The 21,310-nt window shown below is 36.3% G+C and overlaps 1 protein-coding gene across 2 annotated transcripts in view; it reads right to left on the bottom strand.

Annotated features, from left to right (window-relative positions):
- Positions 1–21,310, bottom strand: part of GRAMD4 (GRAM domain containing 4) — an 83,427-nt gene that overhangs the window by 7,083 nt on the left and 55,034 nt on the right. Inside the window, exons 10-19 of one of the 2 annotated variants that reach the window (XM_075208857.1) lie at positions 14,105–14,153; positions 12,907–12,978; positions 12,379–12,422; positions 12,180–12,289; positions 11,630–11,784; positions 9,798–9,815; positions 6,367–6,514; positions 3,873–3,966; positions 3,408–3,492; positions 1,412–1,480 (exon numbers count right to left, since the gene is read on the bottom strand). In XM_075208857.1, coding sequence (XP_075064958.1) covers positions 1,412–1,480; positions 3,408–3,492; positions 3,873–3,966; positions 6,367–6,514; positions 9,798–9,815; positions 11,630–11,784; positions 12,180–12,289; positions 12,379–12,422; positions 12,907–12,978; positions 14,105–14,153 — 844 coding nt within the window. The remainder of the gene's footprint in view (positions 1–1,411; positions 1,481–3,407; positions 3,493–3,872; positions 3,967–6,366; positions 6,515–9,797; positions 9,816–11,629; positions 11,785–12,179; positions 12,290–12,378; positions 12,423–12,906; positions 12,979–14,104; positions 14,154–21,310) is intronic. The other variant, XM_075208858.1, reaches the window with a different exon arrangement.

Here is a 21,310-nt window from a genome sequence, read left to right as displayed (position 1 = left end):
AAGGTGTATGATAAAACAAAACAGAGAAAAGACAATTAGAACATTTATTTATACAAAGACAACATAGTTTTAACACATTGCAATTACTCACATACAGTGTTTAATGTTTGTGACTTGTCTAGAGATTGCATCTCACAAGTGCTCCCCTCCCACACAAACAGCCACTTTAAAGTGGAAACTTTAAACGTAATTCGAATGGAGTTGGTTTGCCCAAAAAGTCTGCATGATACACCCTGGGATCCTGCTAAGGGGAAGGAACAGTCACAGTTTACAGCAAGTGGTAGTCGGGCTTTAAGAAATTTTAATGTGTACTAAACATTGCTTTATAATATGGGCACCTGGCTCTTCATTGTGCTTATATATTCTAAGCAATGTCTGAAACGCACTTGAAGAGCTTACATAAGATATATATTACACCTAAATATTATAACATATAAACACAATGTCCAGTTCTATTAAAATAACTATCCAGTACAATTTCAGTAACTTTCTTTCTGTAATAGTATTTATAAAAACATTGCAGTAAATAAGATCATAAAGGCCAACATTTTTAAAATGAAAATTAATTAGTCATGTGTTGTCTGACAAACTACGCCAAGCCTACTCTGATCCACAGAACAATGACCTCATTCCCACATAGCCACTTCTGATAGGCCACTCCAGTTTGCAGATCTGGACAATTGGGATGTTTGTGGTATAAAACTTCATTTACCTCTTCCTCCTAGAGAATTTATATATTCTTTTTGACTATTTATAAACCTCCAATAAAATTGGTGACCATGCACTCCAATGCAGGCCACCACAGTCCCAGGGGGTCAGTTAGGGAGCCAAGGACAGTTGCCTTCAGCCCCTGGCTCCACAATCTATGTAGACAGAGTTCATCAAGTGACCTTATTAAAGATTTCCCCATTTGATGATAGGCGAGGGAGGTGCAGAGGGAACCCAAATCGGAGACCTGTCTTGGTGTGAAACAGGAAATATGGATGCAGGATCCCTGAGTACTAACTTAGTCCTACTGGGTAGGTTATCCTCCAGTAGTCACTGGAGACACCTCAAACCAAAGAATAAATCCTATCCCAGATTCAACCAATAATGGCAATAGGAAAGACATCTACAAGTCTCATGTTACTCTTCATAGAGTATCCTCGGATCCAAAACAAGTAGAACAGAACACACACATATTCACTTGTGGCCCCATACCTGATAAAATGTATAGAACATTGATGGACAAAGTAGCCATATCTGTTTTGGCGATTATGTCCGTATGTATGACATACACATGTGCACAGTATGAAGGTGAACCCACTATTACAAAAGGCGAACAAATGAGCACCATATGTAAACATGTAAACTAAAACTGAAATGTCTCCAGTGCAAAGTAATAATATAACAAGAGAAACAGGCTACTTACCTTTTGTGTAGCAGGGGTAGAAACTGCAATTCCCATCCCTGATCCTGGGAGAACGGAAAGAACTTTATACTGCAATGGAAAAGAAAAAAAGGACATTGCAGAGTTCTAAAAAGAAGATCAAGCATTGCAGTAGCTACATATTTCAACTTAACATACTATTCTAACAATATCTCAGGACTGGTAATATTATGCTCATTACCACATACATATTAAGGATTACGATTGACGCAAATGGAAACTAATGCAGTAGTTAGAAATAAGTTAAGAAAATAGTATCTCCTATGTATTTATATCCTAATGTTTCATTAAAGTACATTGATCTCACAAAACTAAAAAGCATAAACAACAAGTGTAAAGTTTTATGTGTCATGCTGTTACTAGGTATAAAGGGGACTGAAAGTAGAGGATGTTAGCCTCCATTAGCTGAAGGCTGCAATTGCTTTTGTCCAAAACCTTAAAGTGTATTAGTTTTTCTTATGCCCCAAATCTACGTACTGCACAGCTGAATTTGTACATAGTCAGGACCCACTAATAGAAACCAAAACCATGAATAAACTGTCTAATCTTTGTTAATAAACATCACATCGCCATAGATAGCACACAGCATAAAAAGAAAGTGTTAGCAGAAGAACCACCCCACTGACAAGTTTTTTTTACAAGTAATAGTATTCTCTGTAAAGTATGTGTGGCAAAATAAATATTTATATATATATCATCATCATCATCATTTATTTATATAGCGCCACTAATTCCGCAGCGCTGTACAGAGAACTCATTCACATCAGTCCCTGCCCCATTGGAGCTTACAGTCTAAATTCCCTAATATAGACACACACACACACACACACACATAGACATATACATATACAGATACATACAGACAGAGAGGTAGAGACTAGGGTCAATTTTTTTTTTTTTTTGATAGCAGCCAATTAACCTACCAGTATGTTTTTGGAGTGTGGGAGGAAACCGGAGCACCCGGAGGAAACCCACGCAAACACAGGGAGAACATACAAACTCCACACAGATAAGGCCATGGTCGGGAATCGAACTCATGACCCCAGTGCTGCGAAGCACAAGTGCTAACCACTAGGCCACTGTGCTGCCCACATATATATATATTTTAATCGTAGTACCGTGTCAACTAGAAAAATAGACAAAAGTATTATAGGAGTAATACATTTATTGGCTAACCAAAATAAATGATTATATTTGCAATATTTAGAGCACAGAGGCCCCTTCATAAGGCAAGTTTACATATGAATGGCTGAGAAAAGGGCACAACATTTAAGAGATGATGTTTCTACATCTTCAAGACTCTGCACTATTCACCACCGTAGCCTGATGAAAGCTTGGACTTCAAGAAAGATGCTGCAACTTAACACTTGAACCTAAGAACGTAAATCCTTGAATTACTGTAGAGAGCTTTAAGGAAGCTGACATGCATTGCAGAGCCAATGAGAAGACATATGATGCCAGCAACGTCCACACAATTACTGTACCGACAACATAGAGATCATACCTGCGATGTAAAGAAAGAACCTTAAACCAATCTACTTGCACTCGCAATTCACCTCCTGCCCCACCGCGCTGACTGGAAAAACTCCCATTTTAGTGCAGTATATGGGATGTTACCAATGGATATTTCCACCCTTCTCCCATTTCTGTCATAACTTAAAATGTCACCGATGGACACGCCACTCCAAGTCCTAACCACACCTTCTGTCTAGTAACATTATGTTTAGCACCAATGTCATGCAGTATCTTGCCAGGTGAGAGGGCAACAGCGATGTAGTGCACATATTTATAGTAAGAAAGGCTTGCAGGACATCTCCACAGAGTATCAATGACATTGATGGCCAACAGGCCTTTGATATAATGCATCAATTAATATATTACACAGATTACTTTGTAAACACAGGTAAAAGTGGGTAATTGTCAGACATGCAAATGCACACTTCTGGATATAAATCATAAAGCACAGCTTTAAAAGTACCTTCTGAACATCCGTTATATCTGTTAACTTTATAACTTTGTTCCTCTTTGATGAGCCAGACTTGGAACTTTCAAAACATAAATAACTGAAAAAAAAAAAAAAAAGATAAATATGATTAGATATATCCAAATCCAAAATATATTTTACAACTTTTAATAAAAGATGTTTCAATTGGCTCAGTCAAGCCAGGCTGGCACCTCCAACTTATCATTCATCATGCAGCGCTAGGCTAATGAATAGGACTAAAAAGAGCTGTTCTACCTGAAAACTGGTCAGTTTTCTTTAATAAATTGCTCTAGAACAGTGAACTAATGAAACGTCAGAAAGACAGGCAGCTAAAGAACATAATACACAACTATTGTTATGGCCTTTGATCATTAATGAGATGAAAGCATGATCAGCTAAGAATAAGCACAAACAAGAAAAATAAAAATAAACTGAAAGGAAAAAAAAAGTGCTACTCACTTTTCTGTAACATACAGCAGACCATTTCGTATGTAGTCAGTAGGCATTTTGCGATCTCTGTTAATTAAGCAGCAACGCCAACCAGTGTCACAAGCTACAGGTGTAGGCAGAAGATACAAAAAGAAAAATTACAATAGTGCCTGGTATGCAATCTGCAGCTCCCATCATCACCATTTATTTATATAGCGCCACTAATTCCGCAGCGCTGTACAGAGAACTCATTCACATCAGTCCCTGCCCCATTAGAGCTTACAGTCTAAATTCCCTAATATAGACACACACATAGACATATAAATACAGACAGAGAGGTAATGACTAGGGTCAATTTTTTTGATAGCAACCAATTAACCTACCAGTATGTTTTTGGAGTGTGGGAGGAAACCGGAGCACCCGGAGGAAACCCACGCAAACACAGGGAGAACATACAAACTCCACACAGATAAGGCCATGGTTGGGAAATGAACTCATGACCCCAGTGCTGCGAAGCACAAGTGCTAACCACTAGGCCACTGTGCTCCCATGCACCCCGGCTGCTGCACTTGGATATCTGTAACTCAGAGAAAAGCTGGGTACACACTACAGTGTTTTTGTCCAATAATCGGCTCAACCAGCCAACATACGACCGCTCGTTCAAAAGTCGGGTCAGTGTGTGTAGTGACACGATGGTCGAAAGTCTGCCCAAATGGATGATTGTCGCCTCATTTGGTTGGTCGTACCGTTAAATATTTTCGTTCCAATCACGTTTCCGTTGTGTAGGGTGTATAAACTTGAGGCCGATCCATGACGAAATTGCAATCATTGTTCACGACAACATGGCTGTAAAATAAATTGCTAAAGGGACGTCCGCTCTTCCCTTCATCGTCTAAAACAAGGCTAATGTGTATGCAGTCCATGGACCGAGCGATCGGACCATCGATCGCATGTAATATCGATCGGCATAAAAAGTTGCTGGAAAATTCTGTAGTGTGTACATAGCTTTATCATTTCCCTACAATTTAGATACAGCTTCATCGGGGGAAGAGATACCTGCATCAAACACATTTGGCATACAAGTGTCCCTGTTGTCAGTTTCAGAGTTATGGAATTCTGGAATGTATTAAAAAATGAAAGAGCATGTTCACTATGTTGCAAGTTCACATGTTTCCATTGGTATATGGCATCTAATTAAGAAAGTGTACCTTTTTTATATGTTATATACAGTTCTTTAGGTTAAGAACAAATGGGGCCTTTTTAATGTGCCCAGGGTCAAATGCTTTGTTGCATGATAGACCACAAGATGAATAACTTCATCAATTGTAAAAATAGGGATCACTGACAGCAATAGCAAATGTGTTTCTAACAGTTGAAGGAACAACAGGATTAACCAAGTCCATATTAGTGTCCGTGTTTCCTCTACACATACAAATCTTTTTACAGCTGTCCAACCTGTGTCACCATGTGACAGTCTTCTCCAGTAGTCAGGGTGAATATTTTAGATGTAACTGCAACAGTGTCATCGGGATTTACCCAGCCTTTGTGTACAGTGCGCCCATGTGTGCCTTCACCCAGGCAATAGTGAGTACACTTGATAACCAATAATACAACATAGACCATCACATAGGAAAAGACCGTTACATAGCTACATAATGACCAGAGTACTTTGAAGCTTCATAATCACACATTTTATCCTTTTTGCTTTGTGCTGGTCAAAAAAGACAATACATTTTTTATTGGTTAAAAAGGTATCAGTGGCCATATACTCTCTGCTGCCCTATGCCAAATTGCTACGGACTGGAAGCAGCCCAATGCTCCAACCCTACAGACGATTATTGGCAGGATTTGGTATGTTTATCAAATGGAATACATGACATGCATAATCCAAAATACCTCCAAGTCATTCATTAAGGTTTGGGCGCCGTGAACCTCATACTTCCAAATCCAAACCCCTTTTGTCATTTGATTCTACAGCATCACTCCATCTGGATCCTTTCTTCCCTTCCCTATTCCATCCCTCCCATCTCTTCATTTTCTTTTTCCATATTCTACTACACTCCTCTCTTATTCTTAGGCGGCCCGCCACCCCCCTCCCTACTCTCCTCAGTCTTACTTCTTTTTCTAAAATTATTGCTTCCCTTGAAAAAATTGGGTCAACATCCTTATTAATGCTCTCTTCTAATAAGACGCTGTATGTTTTATTGCATATGTATTCTTCAGATGTTTATAACACAGTGCTGCACAGAATGTTACTGTTGGTGGACCCTTGTAAAAATAAAATCTTTAAAAAAAAAAAAGGTATCAGTGAATTTTATTTTATGTGACAGACAGGGCTCTCTTTTTGTAACATTTTCAATCTAATTTTCTTTTACATGTATAAAACGTAAAAAAGTCTACTCTCTTGGGGACTTACATTAGGGAGGAATTTTTGGATTTACGCTAATTACAAAAAAAAGTGTACATTGAAAAAAATGCATTCAGGATAGAAACGTTATAAGCATGTATGTAATAATACGTTTACCTGGTAAAGGTCTTTCTGTTTCTGATAAATTGAAGATCTCGTGAAAACTACTCTTTTTTGTGTTATGGTAGCGCCCTCCATCTTCATCTCTGCTCACTCCCTGTGGAGCTCCGCAAGACACATTACTTCTGGAAGATGTGGGCTGTACCTAAAAGGAAGCACAAGAAATGCATGGTTTTATTTTTAAGTGTAGCTATTCATGTGTATGTGTTAAACACAAACATTAAAAATAACACAAAAGTTGCAAGCCAGGGGTTAGGATAACAAAAACGACACTTTCTTCTCATACAATGTTCTGTTTTATTTTGAAAGGTGAAAGAAGAGAACAGTGCTTACTTAGAGATCACCAATTTCCCTGGAGAAGTAGACAGTGCACATTAGCATTTAAAATGATTTCCTGATCATGAACAGAATAGAGCAAGACATACTAATTTCCTGCACCCATGCTCTGACATCCATTTAGCTAAGAAGCCAGTGTGCACTGTTAACCCATTCTCCAGACAGATCAATTTATTTCACCTCCCCTCCAAACATCTTTCCAAAAATGCACTTTTTAACTTATTTTCCTCCCCCAGCACCCATCTTGCTCTGTGATTATATACATAGAATGTCTTTATGTACCTGCACTCACGGGCCACTTTATTAGCTACAACTGCTTGCTAATGCAAACTGAATGCATAAAAGCATGCAGACATGGTCAATAGGTTTGGTTGCTGTGCAGACCAAACAAACATCTGAATAAACATGATCTAAGCAACTTTGACCGTTGATTGTTGGTGTCAGACAGGGTGGTTTGAGGATCTCAGAAACTGCAGATCTGCTGGGATTGACACACACACCTCTAGAGTTTATAGAGAATGCTGCACAAAACAAAACAAAAATAAAAAAAAAGTCATCCAGTGTGCAGCAGTTCTGTGTGTGTAAAGTTTTCGTTAACAAGGTCAGATGAGAATAGCCAGCCAGGCCAAGCTAACTCAAATAACCATGTTATATAAGATCTCTTGGAATACACAGCACATTGAACCTTGAAGTGGATTGGCTACAGCAGCAGCAGAAGACCACACCAGGTTCCAGTCCTGTCGGTTAAGAACATTAAATTGAGGGTACATTGGGCACAGGCGCACCAAACCTGGAGAGTGGGAGAGCCTCCATTTCTGCTGTGACATGCAGAAGGTAGGGATAGCATTTGGCATAAACATGGATCTATCCTGCCTTGTGCCAATGGTACAGGCTGCTGGTGTAATGGTATGGAGGATGTATTCTTGGCACACATTAGGCCCTTTACAGCCAAATAAGCACAGTTTAAATGTCACAACCTACCGGAGTATTGTTCCTGACCATTTGCTTCTCTTGATGGCCACAGCCTACCCATAGCTACTTCCAACATGATTACGCGCCATGTCACAAAGCACCCATTATCTCAAGCTGGTTCCACAAACATGACAAGGAGTTCAATATACTCAAATGACCTCCACAGTCACCAGATGTCAATACAATACAGCCCCTTTGAGATGTGGTGGAACATGAGATTCGCAGTATGAATGTGCAGCAACTCACTGATGGTGTCATGTCATCATGGACAAGAATCTCTAAGTACTGTTTCCGGCACCCTGTTCAATCTATGCCATAAAGAATTTCAACCGTTCTGGGAGCAGGGGAGGGGGGGGGGGGGAGGTTACTACTCGGTACCAGAATGGTGTACCCAATAAAGTGGCAACTGGGTGTATATATACACGTTAGAATAAACATACATATTTTAAACAATGGTTCATGGAAACATTTCAAACTGCCATTGACACAATGGCCAGTCTAAAAACTAAAAAGCAGTGACCGCAGTGGAAGGGGGAAAAAGATAAAATAAATATATCTGCAGATGAACATGTTGATATTTTAAAGCACATGAAACATAAAATCACTAGACTACAACCATGTCCTTTAAACTATTTTTCTGTCTAATAGATACCATTTCATCAGAGATTGTAAGCTTGCGAGCAGGGTTCTCTCACCTCTCTGTCTGTATGTATTACCCAGTATTGTCTTATTAATGTTTGTTCCCAATTGTAAATCGCTACGGAATTTGCTGGCGCTATATAATTGTTGATGATGATTATTGTTTACCAGTATACCAAATGGCAGTATTTTGTGTAGAACATCTTTAATAGTGATCATATCTGGGTAACTTTACCTAACAGTGATAAGCACTATGTACAATCTCTAAAGATACTATACAATAGTATCTATAGTACTATACAATACTAAAGAAATTACAAATGTTTGAATTGATTTCTAATGGTTTCAGGTTACATGTTGTGAACACTTCATGCATTTGGTGACTTTTAAGTGGTTTTCGTGTTGCAGATTGTGTCCTTGATTTTTTAATATTATGGTTGCATTTAAATTAGTTTTATAATAAAATATTGTTTTTATTTTATGATCAGATGTATTTTTACATTACATACTACATTTGATTTTGAAGATAAAGGTTATACAAATTGTACAGTTTGAACCTTTACCTATTAGTAAATTATACTCAGTAAGGACACATGTTCCAATTCAAATCATATCGTCGAAAAGGGCTTTTGTGCAAGGAAGATGGAAACGTCCTAAAGGACTAGTATTTTACACCGTACACTGTGACATTATAGAAGAACAATGACATTTGGATTCCTCACATTTTGCTTTATGTACAGTTTTGCAACTCAAACACATGAAAGATGGTGTCAATATTGGTGAGTAATTAGAGGTCACGCTTTAAAAATAGTAGGTAAACTTAAGTGCAACACTTCTTACCCCAAGTTTGAGGAGGTTGGAAATGATTAAGAACGGAACGTAAACAATCTGGTTTAATCACTACCCCTTTTTTTGCAACGGATACTCCTCCATTCAATTGTAACAGACTTATTTTAATTATCAGCGTGTAAATAAACATGCAGCATAAGTCAAGGTTCTTGAAATAAAACAGGAAAGGAAATTTACCTTAAATTATAAAGAAGAGTAGGTGCTCCTACCCATCTATCAGAGATTATTAAACATAAAACTCACAATTTATCAACTTCAGTTTCAGGCTTTAATGCTACATATTAGAAACACTAACTAATAGGTATCATGAGTACTATATATTTCAAAGGTTCCTCTTAGCCCCTTTATACTACAGTGACTTCTGTCACCTGAAGAAAATTGCCGTCATCTGCAAGTGTGAACAGACTCATGCTACTCAGTGGAAGTATTAAGACATGCTGCTGTAAAAAAAAACAAAATAGTAAAATTGGAGATGGCTGTTAGTGTGGATATAACAAATAGCTGTGAATGAATGTAGAGTCTAGAAGGAAGGGGTGCAAGGCACATCATACCAAACAGGTCTAATAAAGCAGACTACGTTAAGTTGTTAATGTATACACAAAATAAAACCATGTGCACTCCGAGATCCATACCTTGTCATGCCCTGACAGCTAGCAGGAAAGGAAACAAACACAGATGTGACAGTGACAAAAAGAAAAGGTGACGTCTATTTTACATCATTATCCTCACATTGCACACAGAAAGTGAGTGAAAGAATTTACAAACACAACATATATGTACAATTACTATGAACACGATTTGTAGCAGTATAGTTACGTAACTAGTGGTACTTTAATAATGAATAAAAAAATGTGCAGAGCTGAATGATTGTATATTGGTGTATACCAATATCCACCATTAGATCACTACCTTCCTATTCCTACACCTCTGTTGAAAACATTAAGCATAAGCAAGTGTGCTAATTCATGGCATAGTATAATCACTATTGGAACCCCAGCATACCACACCAAGCAGACTCTGCTATGCCAGGTGGGATGTTACCCCTGCTTTTAGCCCGTCATGGCATGTGAAATAGCCAAAAATGGCAATAGAAGACGGACTTGTGATGTTTTGTTCAATCAATGACAAATACACCGCATGCCTAAACTTCATTTTAGAGAAAATTGGGCATCTTCTGGGAACTAAATATTTAGAACTTGCGCCATGTTTAATATGTAAATTTACAATGGTCATAATCCGTTTGGTAATACAGGGTAACTACATCCATACCCTAGAAAACTCCAAGGGGTATATTTACTAAACTGCGGGTTTGAAAAACTGGAGATGCTGCCTATAGCAACCAATCACATTCTAGCTTTCATTTATTTAGTACATTTTACAAAATGGACAGCTAGAATCTGATTGGTTGCTATAAGCAACATCTCCAGTTTTTCAAACCCGCAATTTAGTAAATATACCCCCAAACATAAAAAGAAAGTAACAAGTATACCACAGATCAGACAACTCACGCCTCTCAACTTAAGAATACGTTTTAGAAAACGTATTCAGACCATAACCTGACCATCCCCAAATTTTAGAGAGAATTTTTTTTTTTTTTAAAGATAAAATCTTAAAATGTAAATTGAAACAAAATGTGCTGTGACGACATAACAGACAGCTGGTGCAAAGGCATTTGCACACAAATTTCAGTTCAACCTAAAGCTGACCACTCATGCTGCAATTTGCTACAGGTCCAGTTATTCTATGGTCAAGCAGAACAACCAAACAGATGTACACAAAGGCCAAAAGAGACTTGGTTGTTCGGTATACCTGATTGCAAAAGGCAAACTTTCTAATAGGCCGATGATTGCACACTCAGCCAAGTGGTCATCCAATGACTGGATTTTATATCCTGCTCTATCAAAACTCCATCTAATTTGACTGGCTTTTGCAAACTGGCCAATAGCTTGGGCCCATACACATGACTCTTAAACCAACGTGGTATAAAAATTAAACTGCCAATTTGGCCTTTTAAAAAAAAAAAAAAAAAAAAGGAGGAAGGGGTAAATTGCCTTTTGTGATCAGCTTACCTTTACATAGAGAATACAAGATAATAAATTGAGACTTCTATAAATGGTACATGCACTGTTCTATAATTAGGGCACATATGAAATGTATTTACACACACACAAAACGGATGCCTATTCTTTTCCCAGAATTCTGTGTGAAATGCTTATTTGTCCTACTTTATTGACGTTTATTGAAGTTAAGTATTATAAGGTTGTAAGGAAGAGTCTTTGTAGAAAAAAACCCTTGTCTAATTTCCAATTGCCAGGTAAAGTTTAACATGGCGTTTTGGAGTGGATCCTTGATTGCTGTAGAGTTCATGTCTGTTTCAAACAGCATTGGCACTTTCTGCTAGTATTAGCAAAAGAAAGATGTAAAGGACATTTAAATAGAAGTCTATATTAAGACGAATGCTTACCCTTCTAGACACCGTAGCATTTGTCCGCTCTTTGAGTTGTGGGTCTGTAGGCAAGTTAGTCCAGATAATGTATGGAGTGTCATACTTGGCTCGAAGTCTTGGGCAGCGTTTGAAAACAAAGTCAATGAGGAAAAACTTAATACCTGCATAAAGTCCTACAAGAATAAAAACATAACATAAGGGTAAATAAAGTTACTATATTAAATAATTAGTTCTTTATAGTTTAGATGACACATGTAATTCACTATAGACAATATAATTTTAAAATAAAAAAAACAAAACAAGATGATTCACAACTTAGAACACTATGACCAAAGGAGTAATTAAATAACTGTTTAAGTGGTTTCTCAGTTGAATAAAACAATAAAAAGCAAATGGGAGTTTGATAAAATGAACATACCCAAAGGGTATTATACAGAAATCAGATTCCACATTCTTTCCAAATAAAATTGAAAATGGAAACAATCAATAGTTAATCAAGTGGAGAATAGAACTATAAATAAAAGACACAAAAATAAACACCAAGAAACAAACACATACAAACACTTACCCATGCAGAGTCCAATCAGTTTGTATGGAAAGAAGCATGATGCTATGAAGGCTGCCCATAAGCAAATATACAGTTTTTGAGTTATTTCTGGCTGGACCCACATAAATAAACTAAAAATGGAATTAAACAAGAGATGCTTTGGTTACTTTCAGTTATATATGTGTTTCTCTTTCCTTATCACAAAATAATTAAAACATACTTCTTAATTTTTTCCAGTATGTCTGCCATCTTGCCAAACAGGTTCTGTATTAAAAGAAAGAGTCCATTCAGTACTTAAACATTTGTGCAGGGAAGGTGTCACTTAACATATGATCAAGTATTCCAATGCAATGTCCTATAGTTGTTGTAACTGTACTGGGGACATACTAGCTTCAGTAATTGAGAGGTATATGTTGGTAATAAGATGCCTTAGGACCATGATGTGTGTGTGCAATTATTTATATCGCCGATACAAAATATTTTTCTTCCACGGAACAATAGAAATTGTGCTTACAAAATAACGGATTTGGTGTGCACTTTGCTAAATAGTCATTCATTTTATGAGCACTAATTACTTTATTTTAGTTACATATTTTTTTTCTCTCTCTCTTTCTATAGTTTAAATAAAAAAAATATTGCCTTGGTTGCAAGAATGCAATAAGACCTCATCTTATTATACTTCTTGCTTTTGATGTGTTCTGAAACAGACAGTCTAAGCAACAGACAGGAGAATTAAGCAAGGACAGACCTGAGCCTTCTGTGCTACATCAAGTACCAACTGAAACTTCTCAGAAACAGTCAGGTCTTCTTTTGGAGGCTCCTAAAAACAAAAAAAACAAAAATAAGCATAGAAGGCCACACATATTCCAATTTGATTTATTCTTATTACTGTACTTCTTAACCTTTAACTAGTGTAAAATGCAGACACTATTTTAAAATTGCATGCACTGCAAGGTACTAGTGGGCTTAATATTAGACTCCGTCAATAAAACTGTTAATTTTAACAGTTATGGTTTTAATGAATGAACTACTAGTTCCATTGACTGGTTCACCTATTATCTCGGAAATATGCTGTTGCAACAATTAATAGTGACAGTTTTTTGGGGACTATTGCTTATTACAAATGTAGAACATATATGTGGATAACTTGGGTAAACTGAGGATTTGAACATTAAAATGCATTGCTCTTTATTCATATTACATATGTTATATTTATATACAATAACTTTGAACTATATCTAGTATTCACCCAAACTGAGATTTATATTAATTTGCTTACAGACTATTCACACACAAGAGCAACATCATTTCCACATAATGGACAACGAAAAACAACACGTTAGATCACAGTTGGACAGTCACATTTCTAAATGATCCCTGCTCACATGCCACCATTTTCCACTGCTTATGTGCTATGTCAATGAATAAATACACTGTTAAAATGATTATTTTGGATTAACTGCATTTCAGCACTGTGCCAGTAAGTGGCAGTGCAACCATAATAAACATAATGAATATGACCTAACTGCCTTAGCTCCCGAAATATGACTATCTTCAATTTCTTAGAAAGACAAATAAGTTCTATATCCAACAACTTCAGTCAATAGATATTACTAGGCAACTACAAAAAAAAATAATTAAAAATAAACAAAACAAATCATTTCCCTTAAATTCAGCCAAAGATAAATGAATATTTTGGGTTCTGTTCATATTTCCAAAGCACATCCTTTATTCTTTTGTTCTGTGGGATAATTGCTAAATGTTAAAAACTATCTAGGAGCATGTGAATATCTTCTTTAAATATGCTTCTACTGGTCAAAGCGCCCAAATAGTCATAACAATTAGTTGCCACTTGCTACATATGGACTCAAGTCTATTCCAATCAGAAATGGAAGCCTCAGGTAGCGTCATAAAATCAATAATAACAGACCTGCTAAAGGACTTACTACGGGTTCTGAAACTTGAGGCACAATGCTCCACTGTATCCTCCAACCCCTATGTACAGGAAGACAGACAGAAAAACAAAACTTGGTAAATATAAGACAAACTTCAAATTGTCAGAAAAATGACATAGTATTCTCCAAGTGTAATGATGAACATACATTGTATGTGCTACTTTTAATCTTCCAAGTTTAGCAACACTACAATACATAATTTCCAAAAGTTCTGGTTGACAAATTATTACATACGGTTACGTAAAATCAGGTTTCAACAAAAATGAAAAAAAACAAAAAACACACAAACTAGTGAGTAAAGCAGAAGACAGAAAACTACCATGCACAACATTACATGTCAGCTATAACAAAGCAAAATCTAGTAAAGCAACAGGAGATTGTACTGCTCAGAAATGAGCACAAGCCAGTGGCAACTTCTTATAAATGGTGCCCTAAACAATAAGACTAAATAAATACATCAGTACACGGACGATAAACAAATCAATTTTCCACATTTAAGTGTTAAATGCAAGGGTCTAAGTTATGCATGCAGCTTTGTAAACAATAGAAGGACACGCATATTACATTGTATATCATTTAGTACATAAAATGACATAGTAGTTCTATAGTAACATATTATTTGAATCCTGTTTATGCCAAGAGAGGGGACAATGCTTGACCATCATTGTACACTTTGATTTGCTAAATATAGGAATTAGGTGCATCACTGCTGGGACTGATTTTACAAGAGAGGAGAAGAATACAGGACACTAAACACATACTACTAATCACAATAAGAGATAGGTATTCTATATCAGAATTATTATTATTATCATTTATTTATATAGCGCCACTAATTCCGCAGCGCTGTACAGAGAACTCACTCACATCAGTCCCTGCCCCATTGGGGCTTACAGTCTAAATTCCCTGACACACACACACACACACACACACACACTAGGGTCAATTTGTTAGCGGCCAATTAACATACCAGTATGTTTTTGGAGTGTGGGAGGAAACCGAAGCACCCGGAGGAAATCCACGCAAACACAGGGAGAACATACAAACTCCTCACAGATAAGGCCATGGTCGGGAATTGAATTCATGAACCCAGTGCTGTGAGGCAGAAGTGCTAACCACTAGGCCACTGTGCTGCCCAACAGTCAACCACCCAACTAAGTAAACAAAAGTTTCTTCTTAGTAAGTAATGGTCAGTGTAGGAAACTTCTGAATGAGGTCACCTTGTCATGGTAGATGGGCATTCACAATTTTTTCAAAATGTGCACCAAGAGCATCATGTTTATTTCAGATATTATGCAGCATTATAAAAGCATAGAGAACGTTAAACATGACAATAGCACTTACAGAAGTACTAAAGAAAATGTTAAAGCCACAAGCCCTCAAAAGCAGTCCTTATTAAGAATTGTTGCATATGCCAACAATACTGCTATCCAGTACAGAGTAACAAATGAGCCACTAGAACACATTGCCGATTCTGGCACCTCACTAATTAAATCTGTATGACAAAATGCGTTGCTTGTAGCACACAAAATAGACCATATTACTTCAGTTGTATCTCTCTGTAGATGCTGTGCAAGATTAAGATATTCAAAGGCGCAATAACTTATGTCTCTCCATTCCTATAAATTTGTTTTCCATCTTCAGACGACTAAATTTTTTAAACTCGCAATTTTGACCAAATACATCTTTGTTTCTCTCTAGTTTTATTTTTTTTGTTCAGCAATATACTTATCTTTTATTTTATACATAGCAGCAGTTTTATTTATTTTTTGCCCTGGTGTAGGACAAAAATCTGCTCTCCGAATGTAAATATATCTAATGAAGAGAACACTACTCATCTCTAACTTATCCAAGGGAAATACAAGATAAACAACTTTGATTTCTATAAATACATAGTTGAAAAGCAAAGAAACCAGAAAGATAAAGTAATGTCATTAGTAAAAGATGTAGGAGTAAGAACTACTCAATAAATTAAAACCATCTAAAAATGACCCCTTTATATGTGGCATTTCTGGACTGACTGTAAGGCATCATAGTTTTCTCTCTAGGCACATCTGTCTAGATTGTGTCCTCCATTGCACAATGTATGTGCAATGTGCTCTCTGCTATTTATTAATGTAGACACCGCTCATCCAGTTATTTACCTTTGACACTAAATTCTTGTTCAGTAGTTTAGAGATCAACTGGTTTCTCTGCTATAGACAGCTAATTAGTCTTTTCGAATTGCCTAATTCTCAAAGTTCCAGGCTTTTTATGTGATCATGTATTACTCCATATTCTTATCTTATTCTAATCTGCAGCTACATACAAAAATGTGCACAATAAGAGAAAACCTCTAAACCAAAAATATAAGCTGGTTTATTTAAAAGAGCTCCTCATAAAAGGGAAACCATTTAGAATTTGTTACACACCTGGAGAGTACTCACCCTAACAGATTCAGGTTACCAAACACAATTATCAATAGTAATACTAATAATTCAGTAGTCAGAACATATTTTTTCCATACTGAATAATGAGGCCTATTCCATGTTCTACACATAAGATCACATCTAATTAAGCATAATTCCTAAGACAACTACATTTTTTTTAAAAAAACAAAAAACAAACCAATGTCATCACAACATTTTCTTCAATTCTCCATTTCTATACGACACTTTGTAAGTCACATACAAAACTTAAATTAACTCCATTTAATGTATGCCTACTTAACTCAAAGTTAAATTAATCCCTACTTTCCCATTCCCATCTTTTGAGCTTATTTCAACTCAACTTCACGGTTAATATATTCATGAGACCAAACATAAATGTACTGCTTTTATCCCATTCTTTAAACCAGAGCAATCATTTTAACTAGCTTTTCCTAAAATGAAGCATGGAAATAAGTCAAACATGGCACAAAAAAATACATGATAAAAGTAAAGGCCACCAAAACATTACAATACCATAGAATATGTGTGTCCTTAGAGTGCCTAACCAACTAAACAATCTAAAAATTCACCCTCATGCATTTTTTACTAGATATCCAATGTGTGCAGCATGATCAATATCTGATTTATCAGGAACAGTATTTGCAATCAGGACAGACAGCCCCCCCTTTACTCACCGCCATAAATTCAAACACCAAAATTCCAAACTAGAAAGAACAGCGCTATCGGGTCTGGTCTATAAAATAAAATAACTGATGTCGCCTCCAAACACACAATACTATAAAATAATTTATAAACAAAGAAATGTGCTTATGAATCAAATATTCATAGGCACATTAAAAATGTATACAATATAAACATAAAATCAAATCAAAAAGAAGATCAAAAACTTTATGTTGACTCTAGAATCGTGTGTTATGCCCTGCAAATGCTGCAGTAATGAATAAGGAACAACTGCTCCAAACTAAATTGATACAATATAATGCGATAAAACCATAAAAAGGATCCAGAGGAAATTAAGACTTTAGTACACAAATACTTACACAATGAAGTCTGTCTCCATTGACTCTATCAGCAGTTCTAACCTTGTCCATCAATTAGCAGCTGACATTATAGAGATGTAAGTTTATTTCCAAATTACCAAGGTCCTAAGAGTCAAAGGATGGTGCTGCACCACAAAAACTCAAACGTTTCATCGTTATAACGTCGTCTTCAGAAGGTTCATTTATTAATTTCTACAGAGTCTGGAGGCCATAACACATTTGGCTAGAAAAATGTAAGTTATGTCTTATACCGAACACCTTATAAATCTCTTTTACCCGGTCAATACCACAGTACATGCTAACCATTACTGTACATGTTCATAACCACAAAACACTGAATTTGTATAAAATCAACCTGCATTCTTGCAAAGGGAGGGTTGTGCAAACAATGCCTTTGCTTTTAGCGTGTCAAGTAGTAGAAAGTATGTGTTACACTGTACCGTAATTCTGTTTCGGTTTTATTCTAAGCAACAAAACCATTTCCTTACCCAAATAAACCATTTACACAAGGTTTTCTGCTTTCCTGATATCTCTTTGCAAACTTCGATATTTATTTCTTCTTTTGAAGACATTTTACAGAAAACTCGTGTAGAAACATTGCCTTAACTGAAAAAGTACTGAGCCCCCAGAAAATGTTCTAGGGCTAGCGTAAGTGTGCTAAATTTCAGGAAAATAACTCAAAGATATTAAAACATACATACAGAAATCAGTGTACATATAGCAAAGAATTCTGAAATTGATTTTTTTGTTTTGTAGTTGCATATTAGCATGCAAATTCAGTTAAATTGCAAACCCCATTGGGTTTTGTCAGTAATAAAATTGACGATAAAGAGCATAGAACTGAAGGTTCATTAGAACTGCCACTTAGTAAATCTACCCCTCATTGTTTTTTATTACTAATATATATATATATCTATCAAAAAATGTCTGCTAAAAATTACTTAACATACTCCTAATACTTAAATATCCTGGGGGGGGGGATATAAAATGTAAATCTAGAATCAAATATAGCTAATTAAGATAGATAGACTGGCTATAAATCAAATTAATTTACTTTATATAGGAGTTTATCTTTAGACGTTTATAGAATGATCTGTGAGTAACTAAGGTAACAGAGGAGTTTTTTGGTTTTTGGACTGCTCTACAAGAAACACAAAGGAATAGCACACTATGGTGTGGTAAATTCAACACCAAATGAGATTCACAAATATTAAGGGTACAGCTGTTTCCCTGCCATCCACACACTGCTCCCATTTAATAACAATAATGGGATATTCGCAGATCTGGTAGGCAACCCTTCACAAAGAGCAGCAGCAGGGACCTCATATGCTGCTTCACTGGAGTAACTCACAAATGGAAATCACTAGTCATATGAGATTATGTATAAAAGTAATCTTCAGACAACGTAGATGAAGCAAGTTTCTGCACCACCCATGTCCTGCCTAACTAAGCTGTGTAAATTATACAGAGCTAAATACTGTTATTAAAGCAATGCATGCAGTTGAGATTAAAGGATTGTTACAGCTATGTTAAACTGTAATTAGTGTTTATTAATTGTTATTCGGGAAGGACAACCGCTACCTTAAGGCAATTCTGTCCTCTTACATAGAAGACAGAATTGCCTCAGCTTATTTGGATCTGCCTACACGAGATCACATTGACAATTTTTTCCAGGGCCTTTTCTGGTTCCATATCTGCCACTGGTCACAGCTTACCACTGAGAGACTGGTGTGTGAAGAGGCGAGTATCACTCAGGGGGGTAAATGTATCAAACCCTGGTTTTGTCAACTCCCGTGAGTTCGGCGTCTTCGCAGTTTAAATTATATAATAATAATAATAATAATAATAATAATAATAATAATAATAATAATAATAATAATAATAATATTATGTGTAGAAGCCTCTGTTTAGTTTGATTTTCAGTGAGCAATGTTTCCCATTTTATTCTCTTACAAGGTCTAAGCTGACTTAACAATTCAAGAATACATAAAGCCAACAAGACTTAACACACAGTGGCCTAGTGGTTAGCACTTCTGCCTCACAGCACTGGGGTCATGAGTTTGAGTCCCGACCATGGCCTTATCTGTGTGGAGTTTGTATGTTCTCCCTGTGTTTGCGTGGGTTTCCTCCGGGTGCTCCAGTTTCCTCCCACACTCCAAAAACATACTGGTAGGTTAATTGGCTGCTATCAAATTTGACCCTAGTCTCTCCCTCTCTGTCTGTCTGTGTCTGTGTGCGAGTGTGTGTCTATATTAGGGAATTTAGACTGTAAGCTCCAATGGGGCAGGGACTGATGTGAATGAGGTCTCTGTACAGCGCTGTGGAATTAGTGGTGCTATATAAATAAATGATGATGATAGCAGTAAATATTTAATTCGTAAACTGCACAGTAGTGTAATCTAAACACAGAGTGCTAGAATAAAGCAGCAAGGGGTATATACATAAAATCAGAATATTGTGTTATTGTTGGCAATCCATTTGCATCAAGTTTTTACAATATTAAAGTATGTTAAACTAGTACAATGAGTGCTCAAATCAGTATACAAAGATAGACGCAGATTTTATAATTGCTCAAAGAAAATTAAGGAACTAACATTTGTCCAGCTCTATTAAAAATGAAAGGTCATCCATAGGATACGGTCTTCTTGCAGAAGCAGCTGGTTTACTAAATCCTCAGTTAACAATGGAAAGTACTGATGCTTAAACCTGAGTTATGCACTAGTAAACACTAAACCCTCAATATGGGCTTCTGTTCAGCCAAATGTCAGTACATTCACCAATCAGGCTCTAGTCTGTAGGCTCCAGTCTCCAAATTTGCATACACATTAATTACCATCCACAAATCATTACTAAGGGGAATGGCTGTGGGGACTATAATCTCTGTATTCCAGTGAACACACAAATCTGTGAATTAGCAGCTCCTTCATTTAGTGAGTGACAGTAATCTTACTCCATGATATTGCTGAATCTGAAGCTAACCACAGAATGTGATGACAAGCCATGTCTATATTGCATAAAGAATACATCAATTAAGGCTTCTGCCTTGATAATCGTAATTTCATAGCTTTTTGGAGTTTGAGTGGAAGACTTTCAATAGTTTTCTAAATTTTAAATTGTGTATAAGTGTAAGAAAGCTTTAACGGACATGTTAAACTACAACAAAAATAGAAAACTAGCGCTACACCGACATAAATACCAGATAGAATATATGAAAAAGGTTATAAGTATCTATAACAATGCAGCCGCAGAATAGGTACCTAAAAGTCTATAAGCTACAACGGTAAAAATCAACCAAAAGCGCACACCCTGATAATACTAAGCACATATATATCAAATTCATCATAAAAACCTGGTACATTTATTGAAAACAAGACTTGGTAGTATAAAGTCATCATAAAGCGATAAATATAGTGATCGAGGATAAGTAGCAGAAAAAACAGTAAGACTTAACATATAAAACTGAGAAGTAAATTCTTTTTTTTCCTCTTATGAAGGGATTTTAATTCAGACACAAAATAAGCGAAAGTTTGAAATTAAACGGAAAGTTACTTGCGAAACAAAAGGTGTAATTTATTTACTAAATTGCCCATGTAGCTTGCAATATGTAGGGTGCACTAAGAGAATGAAAAACTCGAATTTATGAGCATATGCACAATATACATCAAAGAGTACAAACCCATAGTAGCAGCCTATTTTAACGATCTTCATGATAGAAATTTAGTGGCTTA

Source organism: Mixophyes fleayi, chromosome 4 (assembly GCF_038048845.1).
Source record: "Mixophyes fleayi isolate aMixFle1 chromosome 4, aMixFle1.hap1, whole genome shotgun sequence".
In the NCBI taxonomy this organism is placed as follows: domain Eukaryota; kingdom Metazoa; phylum Chordata; class Amphibia; order Anura; family Limnodynastidae; genus Mixophyes; species Mixophyes fleayi.
The sequence above is the reverse complement of the archived record's forward strand: the minus strand, read 5'-3'. Positions and strand labels throughout refer to the sequence as shown.